General features: G+C 50.4%; 1 protein-coding gene across 1 annotated transcript in view; it reads right to left on the bottom strand.

The window, feature by feature from the left end:
* Positions 1–22,272, bottom strand: part of FBN3 (fibrillin 3) — a 138,011-nt gene that overhangs the window by 74,843 nt on the left and 40,896 nt on the right. Inside the window, exons 7-14 of the mRNA XM_077921925.1 lie at positions 17,178–17,375; positions 15,617–15,742; positions 13,189–13,314; positions 7,111–7,263; positions 4,448–4,645; positions 2,911–3,054; positions 2,106–2,225; positions 256–381 (exon numbers count right to left, since the gene is read on the bottom strand). Of these exons, the coding sequence (XP_077778051.1) occupies positions 256–381; positions 2,106–2,225; positions 2,911–3,054; positions 4,448–4,645; positions 7,111–7,263; positions 13,189–13,314; positions 15,617–15,742; positions 17,178–17,375 (1,191 nt within the window). The remainder of the gene's footprint in view (positions 1–255; positions 382–2,105; positions 2,226–2,910; positions 3,055–4,447; positions 4,646–7,110; positions 7,264–13,188; positions 13,315–15,616; positions 15,743–17,177; positions 17,376–22,272) is intronic.

Here is a 22,272-nt window from a genome sequence, read left to right on the forward strand (position 1 = left end):
TCCCCTTTCTCTCTCTCTCTCTCTCTTTCTTCCTTCCTTTCTTTCTTTCTTTCCTTCCTTTTCGCCTCTCCCCCTCACCTTTTCCTCCCTCGCTAAGTCTTCCCAGAGGCTTCAACTGATTGCTCCCCCGCCCCTACAGACCCATCCATTTTGGCTCTCTACTCCATCTTGTTCTTCCCTGACGGAACCAGACAGAGGGCCTCGCATGCCCCACCCCTCACCCCCACCCCATGACAAAAAGGGCCTAATCCTTACCGGCACAGTTCTTCCCGTCTGGAGTGATTTCAAAGCCGGCGTTGCAGATGCACTGGAAGCTGCCGTCAGTGTTGACACAACGCCCGTTCCGGCACATCAGTCCGTTCATGATGCACTCGTCAATGTCTAGCAGGGAACCAAAAAGGCGTTAAGTCAGAACTGTCCATTTGCATTTCTTAGTACAGAAAGTATTGATCTGATGGGTAGAGATCTTTCCTGTTCTGATTAATTCAAGAGGGTTCTGGAAGGTTTCTTTCTACGTGAAAGAAACAGGCAGGAGGTTTCTGTTGTTTGGGTTATTCCTTCCGGGAAGTTGCGTACAGCTGATTTAAATGGGTTCTGCTATCTGTTTGTCAAGGACATACTGACTATAATAGGCCAGAAGGAGTCTGGGTCTTACTTTCTCTTCTCCTCACTTTGTTCTGGTGTGGTGTTCTATACAGTGGTACCTCGGGTTAAGTACTTAATTCATTCCGGAGGTCCGTTCTTAACCTGAAACTGTTCTTAACCTGAAGCACCACTTTAGCTAATGGGGCCTCCTGCTGCTGCCGCGCCGCCGGAGCACAATTTCTGTTCTCATCCTGAAGCAAAGTTCTTAACCCGAGGTACTATTTCTGGGTTAGCGGCGTCTGTAACCTGAAGCGTATGTAACCCGAGGTACCACTGTATCCCATAATGTTAAAGTTGTAAGTGCTGCAACTGAAGAAGTGTGCATTCACACCAAAGTTCATTCCAATAACTAACTTAGTTGGTCTCTAAGGTGCTACGGGAAGGAATTTTTAAATTTAATTTAATTTAATTTGTTTTGTTTTGTTTTGTTTCGACTACAGCAGACCAACACAGCTACCTAGCTGTAACTGGACTTTTATGGACTGCGCCAGTCCTGAAAGTACTGGATTTGTGACCATTATGCTCATTGGGGGGCGTGTCTTGAGCTACAGGGCAGGCAATTTCAAAAGTCTATATAAGGGCTTGCACACCATTGTTCAGGGTTCTCCTCTCTCCTGCGTGCGATGAGCGGGGGACCCTGTTGCAACAGCTCCTTGAATAAAGATCAGGCTTACTAGCTGCTTTGCTTCTCAATATTCTCTGGTGGGCCTGCTAATTTATTGTCCAAGGTTGTTCCGAAGGATCAACCCTGTACCTATGTACAGAAACTGGGTTTGTACTGAGATTGTACATGACACACTGCCCAGTGGTATTCACAGAAAGGGGGAGGATGTTGGTTTCTGTGTGCTGCCACTGTGCAGTGCTTTTGAGTCGCAAAACTCTGTTTACATTCCAGAGATTCCAGGCTGTTGGAAGTCTCACAGAAGATAGGAGACGGATGTGATGTTACTTTGTTGTTCAGTTGCTCTCTGCTCTCACAGAGAGAGCATGTATGTTTCTTTTCTGCCTGCGTAGTTAGGAATAAAACGCTCTTTAGCCATGTAGCTCAAACTTCTCGTCTCTTCCCTGTGCTGGATACTCTGCGGAATGGGGAACGTGCTTGGCGTCTTATCAAAGGCTCAGGTCCTTAATCATGTCGGAGGCGACTCAACCGGAGGAGTCGCTCGGTCGAACGCAATTCTGAAAGGCCTCTCTTAATTTCTCCTACCGATAGAAAACCTACTTAAGGACTCTATACAAGCTCTTGGCTACCCATAAGGGATAAAGGAGCAGTTTTTTAAATTATAACTTGTTTTTATTATTGCTTGTTAGCTGCCCTGAGCCTGGCCTAGGCTGGGGAGGGCAGGGTATAAACAAAAATTATTATTATTATTATTATTATTACAATAACCACCAATCGAAAAGGAGGGATTTTTTGCACCAGTTCCCCAAGATGGCACCCAGCTTCTCCCCGAACTTACCAATGCAAGCTTGCTTGGTGGGGGTGCTCTGAAATCCCTCGTGGCATTTGCAGTGGTACGAGCCGGGCGTGTTCACACAATCGCCATGGAGGCAGGGACTACTCGAACACTCGTCCATGTCTTGGCAAGGAAAGGTGGAGAGAGATACCAAGGGAAGATAAAAGACCGTTCATGTATGCAACAACCATAGCTGTCAACTTACAGATTTGAAAATAAGGGACCAGCAGCCTCGAAAATTAGGGATCAGCAGCCAAAATAAGGGATTTTCAGAGCACAGGTATGTTTGACTTCTGAGCCCCTCCGAGCCAAAGGCAGAAAGCCCAGCCAGCAGCCAAACGAAGCCTCAAGCGGTGGTTCCCACAGCGCAGCAACCCGGCAAAGGGGATGCAGCAAGGAAAACCACCGTCACCTCTCCGCTGGGAAGCGCTGAGCAAAAGCGAGTCCCCAGGCAACGCGACCGATTTGATCGGCACAAGGCATGCAAGCTCCACCCCCCCAGTCGTTCTTAGACTCCTTATTGGGTGAGCAACGCAGCCAAGCAACACAGTTGGAGCCTCCCTCCTCCCTGGCTGGCAGGGAGGGAGGGAGAGGAGCTGCTTCCTTTGAAACCCGGGGAATTTAAGGGACATCATCAATAAGGGACAGCAGCGGGACATAGCGCTGGGATAAGGGACTGTCCCGCCAAATAAGGGATGGTTGACAGCTATGGCGACAACTGCGGCAAGAATTCTCTTAGCATGAGCTTTGCTCCGTCAGCCAAGGCTGCGCATGCATGCACCCGTGGTCCCGGGACCCCCCAACTCACCAATGCATTCTCCCCGCATGTCTTGCTTGTAGCCCATGTTGCATTCGCAGCGGTAGCTGGATGGGGTGGGGATGCAGCGCCCGTTCAAGCACAGGTTGGTGAAATGCTTGCAGATGTCGATGGTCTGGTTGAGGGTGGCTGTTCCTGCAAAAACACCAGGGGCGGTTACTGCTGCTGCTGTGAGCGGGGAAGAGTTGGGGGGGACACCTGAGGGTCATTTAGTCTGACCCCCTCCAACGCAGGGATCTTTTGCTCAACAGCTGTCCATGGAGGTGAGGTGAAGGTCCATTCTGTGTCTACCAGCTCCATCTGGTACACAGGATGAGACCCTCCCTGCCCGTGGACTGTCTGGCCAGAGTGGTGCATGCTCTGGTTATCTCCCGCTTGGACTACTGCCATGCGCTCTCCGTGGGGCTGCCTTTGAAGGGGATCTGGAAACTACCACTAATCCAGAATGTGGCAGCTGGACTGGGGACTGGGAGCAGCCGCCGAGACCACATAACACTGGTCTTGAAAGAATTACACTGGCTCCCAGTACGTTTCCGAGCACAATTCAAAGTGTTGGTGCTGACCTTTAACGCCCTAAACGGCCTTGGTCCTGTATACCTGAAGGAGCGTCTCCACCCCCATCGTTCTGCCCGGACACTGAGGTCCAGCACCGAGGGCCTTCTGGTGGTTCCCTCACTACGAGAAGCCAAGTTACAGGGAACCAGGCAGAGGGCCTTCTCGGTAGTGGCACCCGCCCTGTGGAATGCCCTCCCACCAGATGTCAAAGAGAACAACTACCAGACTTTTAGAAGACATCTGAAGGCAGCCTTGTTTAGGGAAGCTTTTAATGTTTAATAGGTTATTGTATTTTAATATTCTGTTGGGAGCTGCCCAGAGTGGCTGGGGAAACCCAGCCAGATGGGCGGGGTATAAATAATAAACCATTACTATAACAGAACACTAGGCATTCAACTCTTACTTTAGCAGACAGACGGCAGCTCAGTTAAACAGTGGTGCCTTGGTTCTCAAAAGCCTTGGTACTCAAACAACGTGGAACCCAAACCCGGAAAATAAGTGTGGCAGGAGCAGGGACCGAGCAACGGGAGCTCACCCCGTCGCGGGGATTCGAACCGCCGACCTTCTGATCGGCAAGTCCTAGGCTCTGTGGTTTAACCCACAGTGCCACCCGTGTCCCTCTGTTCTATTCTGTTCTTAGACTGAGGTAAAGTTCGCAAACTGGGACACTACTTCTGGTTTTGCAGCGTTCGTAAACCAAATCGTTCTTAGACCGGTCTGTTCTTAAACCGATGCACCACTGTACTTTCTATGGGAAAGCACGCCTTGGTTTTGGAATGCTTTGGTTTCGGAACGGACTTCCGGAACGGATTAAGTTCGAGAACCGAGGTACCACTGTAATGCTTTGCCTGGCAGAAAATCCCAGGTTAAATCTCCAGCATCTCTCGGGCTCAAAGTCCTGAATCGGCATAAGGCAGCCCTTTCCCACTGAACCATGAGGTCTAGAAACTTGATGTACATTTTTCGCACTTACCGATGCTTGAGCTTCCGGGCCCCATCCCAGGCAGTCCGGGGATCCCACCTTGACCGTTAGCGCCATTTGGACCAAAGGCACCGGGACCACTAATTCCTGGTCCAACGCCGTTGGGGCCGAAGCCAGGGACCCCGGGAAATGTTCCAGGGAAGCCCGGAACAACTGGGAGGCCTTCGATGCACAGCCGGCGATATTCATCTGGGGAGGGCAAAGCAGAGAACCAAACCGTCATTTCCCGCTTAAGGTGGAAGGATAATAATAATAATAATAATAATAATAATAATAATAATAAACAACTTTATTTATATCCCGCCCTCCCCAGCCGAAGCCGGGCTCAGGGCGGCTAACAACAGTAAAATAATGCAACATTCTAAAATCATTTCATTAAAAAATTACTCCAAATCAAATTGATGGCAACCGTTGGGCTAGCCACTGTGAAGTTCTGTGAAGATTGCCGAGGGAGGGGGTCAGGCTGTACCCTGGCCAAAGGCCTGGTGGAACAGCTCTGTCTTGCAGGCCCTGCGGAAAGATGTCAAGTCCCGCAGGGCCCTAGTCTCTTGGGACAGAGCACCAGATCGGGGCCACAGCCGAAAAAGCCCTGGCTCTGGTTGAGGCCAGCCTAACCTCTCTGTGGCCTGGGACCTCCAAGATGTTTTTGTTTGAAGACTGTAAGTTCCTCTGTGGACATACCAGGAGAGGCGGTCCTGTAGGATAAAGGAGCTTCGTAAAGAAGTGTGGCAGCAACTACAGTCGTACCTCGGAATCCGTTCCAGAAGTCCGTTCGACTTCCAAAACGTTTGAAAACCAAAGCGCAGCTTCTGATTGGTCGCAGGAAGCTCCTGCAGCCAATCGGAAGCCCCATCGGACATTCGGGTTCCAAAAGAACACCCGAAAACTGGAACAATCACTTCTGGGTTTCGATCGCTCGGGAGCCAAAACCTTCGAGAACTAAGCTGTTTGAAAACCAAGGTACGACTGTAATTGGTGAAGCTACCATATTTTTTGCTCTATAAGACTCACTTTTTCCCTCCTAAAAAGTAAGGGGAAATGTGTGTGCGTCTTATGGAGCGAATGCAGGCTGCGCAGCTATCCCAGAAGCCAGAACAGCAAGAGGGATTGCTGCTTTCACTGCGCAGCGATCCCTCTTGCTGTTCTGGCTTCTGAGATTCAGAATATTGTTTTTCTTGTTTTCCTCCTCCAAAAACTAGGTGCGTCTTGTTGTCTGGTGCATCTTATAGAGCGAAAAATATGGTAGCAGCTAAAACCAGAGAAGCCAGATGATTATTGTTTGTGGAAGAACGGAAGTCTTCTTTCGGATTCCTTAAAGGAATACTATAGCACGGCGAATTCGCGAGCAGGATTTGAACCATGAGCGACAGAAGGAATGAGAGCTTGTTGCATTGTTGGTGTGGCATAAGAGAGAGAAGAGAGAGTGCAGCAAAGGGAGAGAAATTAAAAACGGAAAACTGGCAGAATTTGGGGAAAAAGTGAGGCGAATATTCAGACCATATATGGTATTTTTCGCTCTATAAGACGCACCAGACCATAAGACGCACCTAGTTTTTGGAGGAGGAAAACAAGAAAAAAAATATTCTAAATCCAAGAAGCCGGAACAGCAAGAGGGATCTGGCTTCTGGGATAGCCTCTTGCTGTCCTGGCTTATGGGATAGCCGCACGCAGCTTCTCCACGGCTGGGGGATGAAGGCTCTCCCTGCCCGGAAGCAGCTGCGAGCGGCTAAGGTAAAAGGCTCCCCTAAGAGCCGCGATTCCCTTTGAAGAGCGCACGGAGCGTGTGTACCCCCAAAAGCCCCCAAGAGCAGCACACACGCTCCACGCGACTCTTTAAAGGAAGCGCTGAGCAGAGCCTCCCGCCTGCGTTCGCTCCATAAGACGCATACACATTTCCCCTTACTTTTTTGGAGGGGAAAATTGCGTCTTGTTGTTGTTGTTTAGTCGTTTAGTCGTGTCCGCCTCTTCGTGACCCCCTGGACCAGAGCACGCCAGGCACTCCTGTCTTCCACTGCCTCCTGCAGTTTGGTCAAACTCATGCTGGTCTCTTGGAGAACACTGTCCCACCATCTTGTCCTCTGTCGTCCCCTTCTCCTTGTGCCCTCCATCTTGCCCAACATCAGGGTCTTTTCCAGGGAGTCTTCTCTTCTCATGAGGTGGCCAAAGTCTTAGAGCCTCAGCTTCAGGATCTGTCCTTCCAGTGAGCACTCAGGGCTGATTTCCTTCAGAATGGAGAGGTTGGATCTTCTTGCAGTCCATGGGACTCTCAAGAGTCTCCTCCAGCACCAGATTTCAAAAGCATCCATTCTTCGGCGATCAGCCTTCTTTATGGTCCAGTTCTCACTTCCATACATCGCTACTGGGGAAACCATAGCTTTTACTATACGGACCTTTGTTGGCAAGGTGATGTCTCTGCTTTTTAAGATGCTGTCTAGGTTTGTCATCGCTTTCCTCCCAAGAAGCAGGCATCTTTTAATTTCGTGGCTGCTGTCACCAAAGTGAGTCTTATAGAGCGAAAAATACGGTATCTACAGACAGCTTTCTTCCATAAGTGTATCACTCACTTTCCAAAATATTGTTGTCATGCCGCCAAGCCAATGTTGCCAGATCAAGGCCCGCTGGCCTTGCTAACCCCCTCCCTAGAGCTCACTCACCTGACCCCCTCACAGGGCACATTTCCGGAGTTTGACCGATGGCCCAGCATCTCCCGGAATCACAGCAGCACTGCATTTTCGTGTATTGCCCGGGTAGCTCCCCAGCGCACCGACCGCCGATGAGTGCCGAGAAGCAAGTGCCGATTCGCTGGTCTGGAACGAGAAAAGAGAGGTGTCACTGATGCGCAGAGCCTGCTTTGAGCATGAGATCAGAGAAAGGGACCCCTGACAGTTAAGACCAGTCGCGGACGACTCTGGGGTTGCGCCGCTCCTCTTGCTTTACTGGCCGAGGGAGCTGGCGTTTGTCCGCAGACAGTTTTTCTGGGTCATGTGGCCAGCATGACTAAGCCGCTTCTGGCCAACCAGAGCAGCGCACGGAAATGCCATTTACCTTCCCACCGGAGCGGTACCTATTTATCTACTTGCACTTTGACGTGCTTTCGAACTGCTAGGTGGGCAGGAGCAGGGACCGAGCAACGGGAGCTCACTTCGTCGCGGGGATTCGAACCGCCGACCTTCTGATCGGCAAGCCCTAGGCTCTGTGGTTTAACCCACAGCGCCACCCGCTTCCCTTGCAGGTATAGATAGATAAAACAGCATATCCAAGCACATTTCGCTCTGGCTTTTAACCAGCTTCTCCAGGAAGGGGGAATTCCAAGGCGAAGCCGCAATCCACATTCCCCACCCGCAAAGACACCAGCGGCGAAGTCCTAGAAAGCATGGCAAGAAAAACGAATTTCTTGCGAGAAATCAGATCCAAAACTCCCCACTGGCAAAGAAATTGAGGAAAGGGGAGGAGGACCTCACCCCACCTCTGCTAAGTATATACAACCCTGTTTGACTCATTCGTCTGGGGTGCCTGTGCACCAAAGGAGAGCTGGATGATGAGCCCCCCCCCGCAAAGCGCTTGCTGTTAATTGCATCGTTTGGCCAGCCCTGGAAACGCCGTCTTTAATCATCTGCTCTCGCAACCCCTCCATTGGAAAACCTCGCAATTAACAGCCCGGGGTGCAAACGTCAAAAGGCTAATGAAGCCTTGGGTGGGACTCTGGCTGCGAGGAAATTTCCTCGCAGACACCTCCCAGATGGCCGTGAGTCAGAGCCCAAGAAATCCACCATTCCTGGGACGCTTCACGAGGAACCTTTCCAGGTTTCCTTCCCCCCTGCCGAGGCCTGGTGCACAAACCCTTTGAGGGAGGCGCCGCTGCAGGGAAGGGGAGTTGGGCAAGCAAACGCCCTGCATTTAGACAACGAGCAAGCCAGGAAGCTCCCTGACATGCTAGATTGGATCCCAGTACGTTTCCGAGCACAATTCAAAGTGTTGGTCCTCACCATGAAAGCCCTAAACGGCCTCGGTCCTGTATACCTGAAGGAGCGTCTCCACCTCCATCGTTCAGCCCAGACACTGAGGTCCAGCTCCGAGGGCCTTCTGGCGGTTCCCTCACTGCGAGAGGCCAAATTACAGGGAACCAGGCAGAGGGCCTTCTCGGTAGTGGCTCCCTCCCTGTGGAACGCCCTCCCACCAGATGTCAAAGAGAACAACATCTACCAGACTTTTAGAAGACATCGGAAGGCAGCCCTGTTTAGGGAAGCTTTTAATGTTTGATGTATTACAGAGTTTTAATATTTTTTTGGAAGCCGCCCAGAGTGGCTGGGGAAGCCCAGCCAGATGGGCGGGGTATAAATAAATTATTATTATTATTATTATTATTATTATTATTATTATTATTATTATTATTGCCGAATTTCTGCATGTCAAGGAGCTGTTAAAGGCAGAGAAGCACGGATAGTCATGATAAGTTGGCAATATTACTTGCAGGCCAAAGAGATTGAAATATACTTGGAGTCGAGAGTGGATTTCATGCTCTTTATTCAGCTCGTAGTGGTGAGGAGGAATGGAAGTTCCCCCACAATATCTGCTGTATACACATTATTTACACAATGGGCCGCACGTTATTGGCTAATTCCTGGATTCTCCTGTAGGCCAATCAGGTTGCGGATTCACTTCTACCTGGAGCTGGATTGGGTGGCTCCTGCGGACCAGTCATACTGCTGCATTGTTCTAGGACCAATCAGACTGCTGCATTCTGAATCCTATTGTTCTAGGACCAATCAGACTGCTGCATTTTGGATCCTATTGTTCTGGGACCAATCAGACTGCTGCATTCTGGATCCTATTGTTCTAGAACCAATCAGACTGCTGCATTTTGGATCCTAATGTTCTAGGACCAATCAGACTGCTGCATTCTGCATCCTATTGTTCTAGGACCAATCAGACTGCTGCATTCAGATCCTATTGTTCTAGGACCAATCAGACTGCTGCATTCTGAATCCTATTGTTCTAGGACCAATCAGATTGCTGCATTTTGGATCCTATTGTTCTGGGACCAATCAGACTGCTGCATTTTGGATCCTATTGTTCTAGGACCAATCAGACTGCTGCATTCTGGATCCTATTGTTCTAGGACCAATCAGACTGCTGCATTCGGATCCTATTGTTCTAGGACCAAACAGACTGCTGCATTCTGAATCCTATTGTTCTAGGACCAATCAGACTGCTGCATTTTGGATCCTATTGTTCTGGGACCAATCAGACTGCTGCATTCTGGATCCTATTGTTCTAGGGCCAATCAGACTGCTGCATTCTGGATCCTATTGTTCTAGGACCAATCAGACTGCTGCATTCGGATCCTATTGTTCTAGGACCAATCAGACTGCTGCATTCGGATCCTATTGTTCTAGGACCAATCAGACTGCTGCATTCTGGATCCTATTGTTCTAGGACCAATCAGACTGCTGCATTTGGATCCTATTGTTCTAGGACCAATCAGACTGCTGCATTCGGATCCTATTGTTCTAGGACCAATCAGACTGCTGCATTCTGGATCCTATTGTTCTAGGACCAATCAGACTGCTGCATTCTGGATCCTATTGTTCTAGGACCAATCAGACTGCTGCATTTGGATCCTATTGTTCTAGGACCAATCAGACTGCTGCATTTTGGATCCTATTGTTCTAGGACCAATCAGACTGCTGCATTCGGATCCTATTCAACTCAGTACATAACAGATATTGATGGATGGGAGCGCAAAGCCAAGATTCGTTGGGAAGAAACAGTTAAATGGACAGGCCCTGGCGCTCCGGCCATACTGTAATGTTCTATGCTGCGTGCGATAAATATGCCTTTGCGCAACCGGGTCTGCAGGGGGGAAGAGAGAGGGAGGGGCGATGTGCCACTTGTTCCTCATTAACTTTGACATCTCCTTTTGATTAAACTCAGATGCTTCCCGCAAATTCCTGAGGCCGCTTGTTGACTCTCCTCTCAGAATTAAGGTCACAAACTTCCATTTCTGCCGGCGGCTCGGTTGATCTGACACGAACCTCGCCGTGAGGCGGCTGGGGAAAAACAGGGGGCTCTTTCAGCTTGTAGCTCCCTCCCTCTCAGCACCCCCTGCCCCCCCGTCTCTTGGCTGAACTTATTGCTTTCACGGCAGGTACACAGAGCAGATCGCCTGCAAAAGCGCTGGCGCGGAGGGGGCAGCGGCCGTGAACCACATTTCTGCTGACCTCCAAACCCTTTGGAACTTTTCCCGCTATAAATTCCCCCTCCCATCCCCCTGAGAGCTTGGTCCCAGCGATGCTCCTTCAACAGGAAGATCTGGAAATGGCAAGGAGGGTTTCTGGGTAGCATTCACAACCAGGACTTCTCCCAAAGAATTCTGGGAGCTGTTTGTTCAGAGCTCCAAGACCTCTTAGGTAAAGGGACCCCTGACCATTAGGTCCAGTCGTGGCCGACTCTGGGGTTGTGGCGCTCATCTCGCTTTACTGGCTGAGGGAGCCGGCGTACAGCTTCCGGGTCATGTGGCCAGCAGGACTAAGCCGCTTCTGGAGAACCAGAGCAGCGCACGGAAACACCGTTTACCTTCCCGCCGGAGCGGTACCTATTTACCGTATTTTTTGCTCTATAAGACTCACTTTTCCCCTCCTAAAAAGTAAGGGGAAATGTGTGTGCGTCTTATGGAGCGAATGCAGGCTGCACAGCTATCCCAGAAGCCAGAACAGCAAGAGGTGCGTCTTGTGGTCTGGTGCGTCTTATAGAGCGAAAAATACGGTAATTGCTCTTAGTCAAGTCATTTCAAAGGGCCTACTTTGCGCAGGACCAATATTGGGTTTGGTTCAACTAAGCTTTACCGGCTGAAATGGATAAACTCAGCTAAAACAGGTCCGTTCGTTTCAGTGGGTCTACTCTTGAGGAAAAACAGGGCTGGCTACAACCCAATCCGCAATACGCACAGAGGAGAAATGACTGCAGCTATTCAAAAAAGGAAAGGGGAAAAAGAAAAACACTTTAAAAGTAAATCTGAAATGGAGTTATTTCCTGCTCCGAGTGTTGGGAAACAGTTTTGGCCGTGTCTGGCAGGTCGCGAATAACTCCTAGCAATGCCGGGATGTTTTGAACTATTCATAGCTGGGTTGTGTTTTAAAAATAAATACATAATCGCCGCTCGTCTACGGGGTGGAAGGGAAGCCTTGGGAACGTCCAGCGCGCTCCGCCTCGCGAGGAATTCTCATCCCGTCCGGTGGAACAAAGGAACCTTTCAGAAAAGCAGGACGTAATTTGAGGACCCACTGGGACGCAAGCCTCCCCGGCCAGAGAAAATATTGTTCCTCTCAGCGAGTGACGGCACATTTACGGCACATGTTCGCTCTGGGAGGTGCGGTGAGGGGGGAGGCAGGGGAAAAAAAGCCCCAGCGCATGACGTAGCCAAGGTAAGAACTAGTCAGTACTGCAAGTGGTCCCACTGGGAGAGGCGAGTTATTTTTCTTAAAACACACACACACCAGGCTCCTTAATTAAATTTGCTCGGTTTCTTCTGGCAGCCTGGAAAGGATGCTAGCGTCCATACGTGCCATCCTAAAAGAGAAAAAAGAGCGACTCCTTTCTCTGTCCCCCCACCCCACTCCAACTTGTAAACCCCGCAGTGCGGGATTTATGTATAAGCTAAACAAGCTATAGCTTAGGGCCCCACTCGCTTGGAGCCCCCCAAAAAATGTAAAGGGAAAAAAAAACCTGGATGTACATTTCCAAAATATAAGATAAAGAACAAATAGAATAAAGTCTACATACAGCAACAGTAAGGGACGCAGGTGGCGCTGTGGGTTAAACCATTTACATCATAGGAGCCTACACAACACAAAACACTGTACAGGTAAAGGTAAAGGGACCCCTGACCATTAGGTCCAGTCGTGGCCGACTCTGGGGTTGTGGCGCTCATCTCGCTTTACTGGCCGAGGGAGCCGGCGTACAGCTTCCAGGTCATGTGGCCAGCAGGACTAAGCCATCTATGCTAGTCTACCACTACAAATCTATGGGAGAAGCGCTTGCATGCCAGGCTGACCATCTCATCCAGGTCCCTCAGCGGCACAGCCACAGTACGGCCTAGCGGGAGCGGGAGCGGCGGTGACGGGCAGAGGGGAGGCCCCAGGCAGAGACGCTCAGTTTGGCGGCCGCGAGTATGGCGGCGGAAGGGCCCAAGGCTCCCACCAGACCCGGCGGGGAGGGGCTCCCGGGGGCCGAGGCTGGTGAGAGGAGGCCGGAGGGGGAGTGGGCCGGGCAGCCAAGCAACACAGTTGGAGCCTCCCTCCTCCCTGGCCTCGTCGATATCTGCGAGGGGCGGAAGAGATGTAGCAAGGAAAACCACCGTCACCTCTCCGCTGGGAAGCGCTGAGCAAAGGCGAGTCCCCAGGCAACGCGGCCGATTTGATCAGCACAAGGCATGCAAGCTCCACCCCCCAGTCGTTCTTAAGACTCCTTATTGGGTGAGCAACGCAGCCAAGCAACACAGTTGGAGCCTCCCTCCTCCCTGGCCTGCAGGGAGGGAGGGAGAGGAGCTGCTTCCTTTGAAACCCGGGAAATTTAAGGGACATCCATCAATAAGGGACAGCAGCGGGACACGGCGCTGGGATAAGGGACTGTCCTGCCAAATAAGGGACGCTTGACAGCTATGGTTTGAAAAGAAACACCCCAGTAAGTCCACAGCGGCAATGGCGAATTGAGCAATCGATTCTCCATCTTACCCACGCAACGGGAGCCATCCGGACTCGTCATGAAGCCCCGGGGACAGGCACAGACGTAGCTCCCTGCCGTGTTGGTGCACTCGCCGCCGTCGCAAACTCCTGAGATGCTGGTACATTCGTCCACATCTGGAAAGAGCAATGGCAAGAACTGTGAGAGTGGACTGGCTTGGTGATGTTGTCGCCTGGGTGTTGTAGCCCAGGGGTCAGCAAACTTTCTAGGCAGGGGGCCGGTCCACTGTCCCTCAGACCTTGTGGGGGGCCGGACTATATTTTGGGGGGGAAATATGAACAAATTCCTATGCCCCACAAATAACCCAGAGGTGCATTTTAAATAAAAGGACACATTCTACTCATGTAAAAACACGCTGATTTCCAGACCGTCCGCGGGCTGGATTTAGAAGGCGATTGGGCCGGATTCGGCCCCCGGGCCTAAGGCTGCCTATCCAAGCCCTAAATTGTCTCAGCCCTGTATCCCTGAAGAAGCATCTCCACTCCCATCGTCCAGCCTGGACACTGAGGTCCCGCTCCGAGGGTCTTCTGGCGGTTCCCACAACGCAAGACGTGAAGCTACAGGGAACCAGGCAGAGGGTGTGTGTGTGTGTCAAAATTGGGGGGTTGAGAAGGGTTAAAAACTTCCTGATACGGGTACATATTGATATAGGAATGCATTAGATAAACTGTAAAGAAATATACAATAATAGGAGTACATTCATTTGTAAAAAAAAGAATACACAACAAGATTGAGTCTGTAGTGTTGGTAGAAATATTATTTTGAAATGGCTTTATGTCTTTTTCTTTCTTTTTTCTTGCTTTAGGTACATTAATTTGGCATATAAACTTTGTGTACATGTTGGAAATTATATTATAATATGCCCTGTAATGTAATATGATAATGTATACATATGTGATATAAGAACTTTAATTAAAAAACAACAACTTCCTAATACAGGGCTGCCTTCAGATGTCTTCTAGAAGTTGTATGCAGTGGTACCTCCGGTTACATATGCTTCAGGTTGCAGACTCCGCTAACCCAGAAATAGTACCTCGGGTTAAGAACTTTGTTTCAGGATGAGAACAGAAATCGTGCTCCGGCGGCAGCGGGAGGCTCCATTAGCTAAAGTGGCGCTTCAGGTTAAGAACAGTTTCAGCTTAAGAACAGACCTCCGGAAAGAATTAAGTTCTTAACCCGAGGTAGCACTGTAGTTCTTTATCTCCTTGACATCTGATGGGAGGGCTGTTCCGCAAGGCAGGTGTGGACCTCTGCCTGGTCCCCTGTAGCTTCACTTCTCACTCCTTGACATGGTCCCTTCCAACACTTTTGATTGTTTGGTAGACTCGTTTCAGCTCCTTCTCCTCCAGACATCCCCCACGGCCTCCTGGCTCTTGCCCAGGGCTCCACCCGTCCACCTTGGCTCTCAACCAGCTCCCAGCGAAACTCACACCTCGCCCACAAACCCCCACGAAGAAGAGGGTTCCTGGAAACCTCTGAGATCACTGCAAACTCCCTTTTTACGGGCAAGCCCCTTGGTGGATGTTGAGGTTCCCCAGGCTGCCTGCAGCTCCATCCCATTCAGCAATCAGCCGGTCTCTCCAAACCCAGTTCCAAGGCTATACTGGGTTTGGTGGGCTCCCTGAATGGGCGAGCTGGTTTCCCTAGGAAACCAAACAGTCCTCCCCAGCCTGCTGCTTTGGCAAATATTGTCTTTCGCCGCTGCTTTCTGACGATTTCATATGCACAGTCGTACCTCGGTAGTCAAACGTCTTAGTTGCCGCACAAATCGGCTCCCGGACGCTGCAAACCCGGAAGTGAGTGTTCCGGTTTGCCAACGTTTTTTGGAAGCTGAACGTTCGGTGGCGAATCAGAAACTACACCTTGGTTTTTGAACTGTTTCAGGAGTCAAACGGACTCCCGGAACGGATTAAATTTGAGAACCAACAGACAGTGGTACCTCGGGTTAAGTACTTAATTCGTCCCGGAGGTCCGTTCTTAACCTGAAACTGTTCTTAACCTTCTAAAAGTCTGGTAGTAGTTGTTCTCTTTGACATCTGGTGCGAGGGTGTTCCACAGGGAAGGTGCCACTACCGAGAAGGCCCTCTGCCTGGTTCCCTGTAACTTGGCTTCTCTCAGTGAGGGAACCGCCAGAAGGCCCTCGGAGCTGGACCTCAGTGTCCGGGTAGAACGATTGGGGTGGAGACGCTCCTTCAGATTCAGGTTGGCAGGAGCAGGGACCAAGCAACGGGAGCGCACCCCGTTGTGGGGATTCGAACCGCCAACCTTTGATTGGCAAGTCCTAGGCTCTGTGGTTTAACCCACAGCGCCACAAGTTAGGAAGGATATTAATAAGCAATATATCCTCTCCTGCCACCCTGAACATTCCCACATGTTTCTCCTTCGGAAATTTCCGGCCCCTTTCTCTCCCCCGCTCACCTTCGCACTTGTGGCTCGTCTCGCTCTGCTTGTGGCCCACCGGGCACTTGCATTCGTAGGACCCCACCGTGTTGAGGCAGTTTCCTCCTTGGCAAAGCCCGGGGATCGCTTGGCATTCGTCCACATCTGCAGGGAGGAAGTGAGGAGACATAAATGAAGACAGCTGGGAACACTGAAGGTAAAGGTCACCTTCATTTTGCCAGGTCTGCGGCACAGTAAACCCTGGTTTGCACAAACCATTGTTCGGAACGCTATCTACGCCGGACCTCCCAGTGTGGTGTAGTGGTTGAGAGGAGTAGATTCGTAATCTGGTGAACTGGGTTTGCGTCTCCGCTCCTCCACATGCGGCTACTGGGTGACCTTGGGCTAGTCACACTTCTCTGAAGTCTCTCAGCCTCACTCACCTCAGAGAGTGTTTGTTGTGGGGAAGGAAGGGAAAGGAGAATGTTAGCCGCTTTGAGACTCCTTGAAGGTAAAGGGACCCCTGACCATTAGGTCCAGTTGTGACCTGACTCTGGGGTTGTGGCGCTCATCTCGCTTTATTGGCCAAGGGAGCTGGTGTACAGCTTCCGGGTCATGTGGCCAGCATGACTAAGCCGCTTCTGGCGAACCGGAGCAGCGCAAGGAAATGCTGTTTATCTTCCCGCCGGAGGGGTACCTATTTATCTACTTGCACTTTGACGTGTTTTTGAACTGCTAGGTTGGCAGGAGCAGGGACCGAGCAACAGGAGCTCACCCCGTCGCGGGGATTCGAACCGCCGACCTTCTGATCAGCAAGTCCTAGGCTCAGTGGTTTAACCCACAGCACCACCCGCGTCCCTTGAAACTCCTTAGGGTAGTGATAAAGCGAGATATCAAACTCTTCTTCTTCTTCTCTCCCACCCTCTGAGCCAGGGATCAGCAACCGAAGGCCCATCAACCACAAACAGCCCATGGGGTCATTTAACAGGCCCATGAGCCGCACCCGAACCAAGCCGCCCATTCGGCGAGTCCCTGCGAACTGCACTAAACCGGCGCAGCACGGCGACTCGCTTCCGCAGCGCCGGAAATCACGCCGGCGCCGGAAGTCACGTCTGTGCAGAAGCCGAAAATCACAAATGTGCACGCTGAATCCAGCCCACGGAGGAATCTCCGCTGGAGTGAACCGGCCCAGGCGAGGTAAACCTTGCCGACCGCTGCTCTGAGCGAAACTGTGCTTTGTAGCTGCTCGTCTGCTTTAGTGTGACATCAAATCAGCAATAAAACCAACAACCCCATTTTGTTGTGTTTGGGGACTCCTGGTTTGACTGCTTCAAAGGAGTTTTAGAAGCGAGAAAACCCTCTCTTGGGCTCAAGGGAGAGAAACGTATTTTATCGGACGTCCTTTTGATTCCATCTCCCTTGAAAAGCAGCGGTTAAATCCGCTCGGAACATCAACGGCTATGAAAGGCCCGTTTGAGCAGGTCTCTTTCCGAAAGGGCAGCATCCAGCAGCTTTGGGGCCACCACCGAAAAGGCCCCGTCAATCATGGCAATGGTTCTGAGCTTCCAGTAGGGGCTGGGTGAGTGGTGGAGGAACTTACCTTGGCAAGCGCCAGTCCGTATGTTAGGGATGAAGCCGCGGCGGCAGGGGTGGGGCTGGGCGGGGCACATCTCGCAAGGGTGGCCCCATGCCCGCCCGATGGTGGCGCAGCACATGGTCTTGGTGCAAACAATACCACTGAGTTGCCCTTGGCACATCTGGTTGCTGACTTGGCTGAAGCAGGGGCCCGTGCGGTAATCTAGAAGAGGAACAAGAAAGGGGATATGTTTATGATTTTGAATCAAAATCTTGAAAAGCCAATGGAAGGCACTCCGGGCCACCTAGGCCCCCTGAGCAGCTCTATAAGACGCACCAGACCACAAGACGCACCTAGTTTTTGGAGGAGGAAAACAAGAAAACAAATATATTCTGAATCTCAGAAGCCAGAACAGCAAGAGGGATCGCTGCGCAGTGAAAGCAGCGATCCCTCTTGCTGTTCTGGCTTCTGGGATAGCTGCGCAGCCTGCATTCGCTCCATAAGACGCACACACATTTCCCCTTACTTTTTAGGAGGGAAAAAGTGAGTCTTATACAGCAAAAAATACGGTATATGGAAACTCAGCCAGGGGGATTCAATGAAGTCACCTAACAATGTTAACAAAGGTGGAATTATTATAATCAGCATAAATGTTTGTTGGTTTGTTTTGATTTTCTTTTTCTTATCTGTTATAAATTTGGAAAATTAATAAAATCTATTGGGGGCAGGAATGAATTCCACAGGTAGGCAATTTCAACTTCAGCAGGTGATACAAGCATAAAAGAGAGAGATGTCAAAACTCTCTAAGTGTCCCTATCTTGCAGGGACAGCTCCGGATTCCCAGAGGCCGTCCCGGTTTCCAATTTGATCTCAGAACGTCCCGCTTTTCCTTTTTGTTGTTGTTTAGTCGTTTAGTCGTGTCCGACTCTTCGTGACCCCCTGGACCAGAGCACGCCAGGCCCTCCTGTCTTCCACTGCCTCCCGCAGTTTGGTCAAACTCATGCTGGTAGCTTCGAGTACACTGTCCCACCATCTCATCCTCTGTCCTCCCCTTCTCCTTGTGCCCTCCATCTTTCCCAACATCAGGGTCTTTTCCAGGGAGTCTTCTCTTCTCATGAGGTGGCCAAAGTCTTGGAGCCTCAGCTTCAGGATCTGTCCTTCCAGTGAGCACTCAGGGCTGATTTCCTTCAGAATGGAGAGGTTTGATCTTCTTGCAGTCCATGGGACTCTCAAGAGTCTCCTCCAGCACCAGAATTCAAAAGCATCCATTCTTCGGCGATCAGCCTTCTTTATGGTCCAGCTCTCACTTCCATACATCACTACTGGGAAAACCATAGCTTTAACTATACAGTCCTTTGTTGGCAAGGTGATGTCTTTGCTATTATTATTATTATTATTATTATTATTATTATTATTATTATTATTAACTTTAACAAGACGGACCTTTGTCGGCAAGGTGATGTCTCTGCTTTTTAAGATGCTGTCTAGGTTTGCCATCGCTTTTCTCCCAAGAAGCAGGCGTCTCTGAATTTCGCGACTTTTCCTTAGGACGTCCCTATTTCCGCCGGAGAAACGTTGGAGGGTATGAGCTCTCCCGAGGAAACCCAAAAGCGTAGCTGGGATGAGAGCGGCTGCCTTTTTCCTCCAAAGGCCTCATGTATTTCCACACAACCCAAACAAGGCCAAATATTTTCTACAGGGGATTGCCGGGTGATCGGAAACAGATTGCGGGACGCAGTTCTCTTCCCTGTTTTGCAGCCCCGCGACGTCTCTACAGCTCATTAAGACCCAAACTTCATGTGTAACCGTTTAGCTCATTCTACCAAAAAGGAGAGAGGTTAAAACGGAATCTTTTCATAATGTGGAACAGTTGGTCTGTCCCTCCTTCCAAACAGAAAACGTAATTAAAACTAGCAGGGGGGTGGAATTATCCATCCATCGTGAAATGTCCTGTGCTGAGTGAGAGAGTCTGTGCTTTGGAATCTGGAGCAATCGAGGCAGATGTTCCAGAGAGATGGCTCTTCTGGGCTTTGACATACCCTGATAGCATGTCTCTTCTAAAGCAGGCTTAGAAATGGTTGAGGAAGGAGTGTCTGAGAGGAAATGGCAGAATAGCTACCAGGAAGGATTTGTTGTTGTTTAGTCGTTTAGTCCTGTCCGACTCTTCGTGACCCCCTGGACCAGAGCATGCCAGGCACTCCTGTCTTCCACTGCCTCCCGCAGTTTGGTCAAACTCGTGCTGGTAGCTTCGAGAACACTGTCCCACCATTTCGTCCTCTGTCGTCCCCTTCTCCTTGTGTCGTCCCCTTCTCCTTACTCCGTGTCGCCGAGTAAGATTGCCTTCCATGAACACGGTTTTCACAGTGAGTCCATAAGTGACTGCGGAGGCCAATTCTGGATCCACACGTTCTTCCACAGTGGGGACATCAGTTTCCAGGCGGGAGTCGATCCCAGTGAGGGTTTGCCAAGCGTGCCTTCCTCTTAGCACGTTTCTCCCTTGCGTCCTGAGTTCGAGTGTCTTCAAAGCCCACGACACCTTTGGTAAAGGCTGTTTTCCAACTGGAGCGCTTGCAGGCCAGTGTTTCCCAGTTGTCAGAGTGTACAGTGGTACCTCAGGTTACATACGCTTCAGGTTACAGACGCTTCAGGTTACAGACTCCTCTAACCCAGAAATAGTACCTCGGGTTAAGAACTTTGCTTCAGGATGAGAACAGAAATCGTGCCCTGCCAGCACGGCAGCAGCAGGAGGCCCCATTAGCTAAAGTGGTACCTCAGGTTAAGAATGGTTTCAGGTTAAGAACAGACCTCTGGAATGAATTAAGTTCTTAACCCAAGGTACCACTGTACTTAGAACCAAGGGGTCTTTAGTTTGTGGGTGGGATTTAGGTTGTTTTCAGTGAATTCGTTTATTTGTTATAGTAGTTCTGTGTATGTTTGTTTACTGACTGAGGGAAGCATAATTATATCTGCTTTCTTCCAACGATAACTTACTCTGCTTTATGTATTTTAAAACCTAATAAAAATTATTTAATCATAACAATATAAATGTATTATTCTTACTAATTGCTGGGAATTAAGTACTTAACCCGAGGTACCACTGTAATTCGTTCCAGAGGTCCATTCTTAACCTGAGGTACCACTTCAGCTAATGGGGCCTCCCGCTGCTGCTGGAGCCCGATTTCTGTTCTCATCCTGAAGCAAAGTTCTTAACCCGAGGTACTATTTCTGGGTTAGCGGAGTCTGTAACCTGAAGTGTATGTAACCCGAGGTAGCACTGTACTTAATTCGTTCCAGAGGTCCGTTCTTAACCTGAAACTGTTCTAAACCTGAGGTACCACTTTAGCTAATGGGGCCTCCCGCTGCTGCCGGAGCCCGATTTCTGTTCTCACCCTGAAGCAAAGTTCTTAACCTGAAGCACTATTTCTGGGTCTGTAACCTGAAGCGTATATAACCTGAAGCGTATGTAACCGGAGGTACCACTGTATACTACATTTTTTTAGGTCTGCCTTGAGAGAGTCTTTGAACCTCTTTTGTTGACCACCAGAATTACACTTTCCATTTTTAAGTTCGTTCACACACACACACACACACAACCTGCCTGCCTCCATTCATTCAGCCCCCCCACCATTTGAACCACCCCCACCTCCCATCACAAAGAAAGCCCCCACGCTGCAAGGAAAACGTCTCTGCAGTAGTGCAGAAGAAAAAGACAGAGTGTGCGAGAGACGGAGGGAGGGGGAGAAGCAGTCTCGTGCGAAGGAGGGAGGGGGGCCGGGAATCGCCAAAAATAGATCTTTTCGGATTTCGTTTCCAAGCCTAGGAAGGGAGGAGCGCCAAGACAGCTTGAAGCAGACCAGGGCAGGTTGGCTTTTTGCCAGGAAGAGTCTGGGCCTGATTTTAATGGGTCATATGATTAAAGATTTAATGAGGCTCCAATCAAACTTTATTAAGGCTCGGGGACGTGATTCCTGTGCACCCACCCCACTTCCGTGCCCAAGGGGGGCTGGGCTGTGACCCCAGGTATGTTTGGAGCGCAGTCCCCCTCCCCAACAGCTGTGGGAAGGACCCAAGGAACCGCCTCCCCACATTCTCACATGTCGGCTCCAAAAGTCACCTTTCCGAAGGTCTTATCTGTCCAAAGTCGACCCACTGGGTTTGCCCCAGGGAACAAGGGAAGCTTTACTCCCGAGGAAACCGGGCACCGGATCCGGACGCGTCTCAAGGCGCCGTCCTCACACGGAAAGGAGTTTCATACCGCTTTAAACCGTCTCGGCTTCTCCGCCGAAGACTCCTAGGAACTTCAGTCCGCAAAGGGTGTTGAGATTTACCAGGAAAGCGCTCGCAGTTCCCAAAATTGCCTGGGAAGAGTGAGCCGATTGGTTCAACCGTTCTGGGAACTGTAGCGCTATTTGAGGGAGAAGCGCCCCATGCCGTAGAATGAGAGGGACGGGCTCCCCAATTCCGGCAGGAATGGCTGGCTAGATTTCCGAATCAGAATGCAGTGTAGTGGTTAAGAGTTAAACCAGTGTAGTGGTTAAGAGCGGTGGACTCGTAATCTGGTGAGCCGGGTTCGCTTCCACGCTTCTCCACATGCAGCTGCTGGGTGACCTTGGGCTAGTCACACTTCTCTGAAGTCTCTCAGCCTCACTCACCTCACAGAGTGTTTGTTGTGGGGCAGGAAGGGAAATGAGATTGTTAGCTGCTTTGAGACTCCATAAAGGTAAAGGTAAAGGGACCCCTGACCATTATGTCCAGTCATGGCCGACTCTGGGGTTGCGGCGCTGATCTCGCTTTACTGGCCGAGGGAGCCGGCGTACAGCTTCCAGGTCATGTGGTCAACATGACTAAGCCACTTCTGGCGAACCAGAGCAGCGCACGGAAACGCCGTTTACCTTCCCGCCAGAGTGGTACCTATTTATCTACTTGCACTTTGACGTGCTTTCGAACTGCTAGATGGGCAGGAGCAGGGACTGAGCAACAGGAGCTCACCCCATCGCGGGGATTCGAACCGCCGACCTTCTGATCGGCAAGTCCTAGGCTCAGTGGTTTGAATGATTTTGTTTCCTTGATAAATGATTTCCTTCTCTTTTTTTGAGAAGTTTGGCTCAGAAGAAACAAT

The sequence above is a fragment of the Podarcis muralis genome, chromosome 18, assembly GCF_964188315.1.
Source record: "Podarcis muralis chromosome 18, rPodMur119.hap1.1, whole genome shotgun sequence".
Lineage (NCBI taxonomy): Eukaryota > Metazoa > Chordata > Lepidosauria > Squamata > Lacertidae > Podarcis > Podarcis muralis.